This window comes from Corvus brachyrhynchos, unplaced genomic scaffold (assembly GCF_000691975.1).
Source record: "Corvus brachyrhynchos isolate BGI_N302 unplaced genomic scaffold, ASM69197v1 scaffold1561, whole genome shotgun sequence".
NCBI lineage: Eukaryota > Metazoa > Chordata > Aves > Passeriformes > Corvidae > Corvus > Corvus brachyrhynchos.
In genome coordinates, this window is record NW_008236273.1 from 37514 (window position 1) to 39813 (window position 2300).

General features: G+C 50.3%; 1 protein-coding gene across 1 annotated transcript in view; it reads right to left on the reverse strand.

Annotated features, from left to right (window-relative positions):
• The window catches only part of PA2G4 (proliferation-associated 2G4), a 22269-nt gene extending 20330 nt beyond the window's left edge, over positions 1-1939 (reverse strand). The window contains exons 1-3 of the mRNA XM_008643519.2: positions 1780-1939; positions 489-594; positions 177-246 (exon numbers count right to left, since the gene is read on the reverse strand). Coding sequence (XP_008641741.1) covers positions 177-246; positions 489-594; positions 1780-1834 — 231 coding nt within the window. The 5' untranslated portion in view covers positions 1835-1939. The remainder of the gene's footprint in view (positions 1-176; positions 247-488; positions 595-1779) is intronic.
• Positions 1940-2300: the final 361 nt, after the last annotated feature.

Here is a 2300-nt window from a genome sequence, read left to right on the forward strand (position 1 = left end):
CATCCAGAGGTTCCAGGCTGGTGCCACCCGGCATCCTGAGATTCCAGGCTGGTGCCACCCGGCATCCCGAGGTTCCAGGCTGGTGCCACCCGGCATCCCAAGGTTCCAGGCTGGTGCCACCTGGCATCCCGAGGCCGCCCCGTTCCCGAGGAGACGCCCCCCGATGCCAAACCCACCTTGGAGGCGCCGAGCACGAAGGTGTGCGCCACGTTGGCGATGAAGCCGTCCACGTGCACGCCCAGGTCGCTGCAACACACAGGGAAAACGGGAATTCCGGCTGGATCCCACGGATCCAGAGGCACCAGCACCCGGAATGCTGCCCCAAGAGCCGCTCCGAGCTCGTTATTAGGCTTTAATTAGCAACAATTACCACCAGAGCCCGAAGAGGAGGTGGGAATGGGTTTTTCCAATGGAAATAATTTGGGGATTTTGGGAAGGATTTGGCGGGGGGAGAGGGAATTCCCATGGAATTCCATCCAAGCACTTACATTTTGACCAAATCGCCGTCCTTGAGGATGTAATCCTGGTCACTCTTGAGCGGGGAGAAGTGACACACACAGTTATTTACGGATATACTCGTCGGGAAGGCGATTCCTGGGAAAGGGAGGAAAAGAATCAGGGATTCGAGGGATAATCGAGGATTCGAGGAAAAGGAGGAAAAGAATCAGGGATTTGAGGGAAAAGGAAGGAAAAGATTCAGGGATTCGAGGGATAATCAAAGATTCCTGGGAAAGGGAAGGAAAAGAATCAGGGATTCGAGGGATAATCGAGGATTCCTGGGAAAAGGAGGAAAAGAATCAGGGATTCGAGGGAAAGGGAAGGAAAAAAATCAGGGATTCGAGGGATAATCAAAGATTCCTGGGAAAAGGAGGAAAAGAATCAGGGATTTCTGGGAAAGGGAAGGAAAAGAATCAGGGATTTGGGGAAAAGGAAGGAAAAGAATCAGGGATTTGAGGGAAAAGGAAGGAAAAGAATCAGGGATTTGAAGGATAATCAAGGATTCGAGGGAAAGGGAAGGAAAAGAATCAGGGATTTGAGGGATAATCAAAAATTCCTGGGAAAAGGAAGGAAAAGATTCAGGGATTCAGGGAATAATCAAAGATTCCTGGGAAAAGGAAGGAAAAGAATCAGGGATTCGAGGGATAATTGAGGATTCCTGGGAAAAGGAGGAAAAGAATCAGGGATTCCTGGGAAAAGGAAGGAAAAGAATCAGGGATTCCAAGAAAGGGAAGGAAAAGAATCAGGGATTTGAGGGATAATCAAAGATTCCTGGGAAAAGGAAGGAAAAGAATCGGGGATTTGGGGATAATCAAGGATTCGAGGAAAAGGGAAGGAAAAGAATCAGGGATTCGAGGGATAATCAAAAATTCCTGGGAAAGGGAAGGAAAAGAATCAGGGAGTCCTGGGAAAAGGAAGGAAAAGAATCGGGGATTTGGGGATAATCAAGGATTCGAGGAAAAGGGAAGGAAAAGAATCAGGGATTCGAGGGATAATCAAAAATTCCTGGGAAAGGGAAGGAAAAGAATCAGGGAGTCCTGGGAAAAGGAAGGAAAAGAATCGGGGATTTGGGGATAATCAAGGATTCGAGGAAAAGGGAAGGAAAAGAATCAGGGATTCGAGGGATAATCAAAAATTCCTGGGAAAGGGAAGGAAAAGAATCAGGGATTCAGGGAATAACCAAGGATTCCCGGGAAAAGGAGGAGGATTTGGCTTGGAATCCGCTTGTTCTGGGAACAGCCAGGGATCCCAGCAATCCCATCCCGCCCGGAGCAGCCTCACCTTTCTTCATTTCCTTTTCCTTCTTGAAAATCTTCCCGGTCTCTTCCATGATCATGGAATCGCCCTTCTCGCACAGGCACAGCACGGACGCGCCGGGATTCGCCGCCTCCACCACGGCACGCAGGACCCCTGGAATTCCCAAAAAACCCACAAAACCTCCATTTCATGGATCAGCAGCTCCCAAATCCAAAACCCCGTCGACTTCCCGAGATTCCAGACCCGGATGTTGATGGAAACACCCCTGGGAAAGGAGCGAATCCCAATTGAATTCCTTGATTTGGGAATGTTGGCGGGAAGAAGGAGCCTCCATGTGCTGCTCCCACATTCCTCTGGGAGAAGTCAGAGCTCCGGGAACAGGTTTGGGAATGACTGGGAGACATCAAAGGAGCGGAACCCATTCCACGAGTCCCCGTTTTCCAGGGAATCCACCCGATCCCGCTCCCTGGGGAACGCCCCACGCCTGACTCCGGGAAGTTTTGGGAATGTTCCCACCCCAACAAATCCACCAGGCATGCAAGATC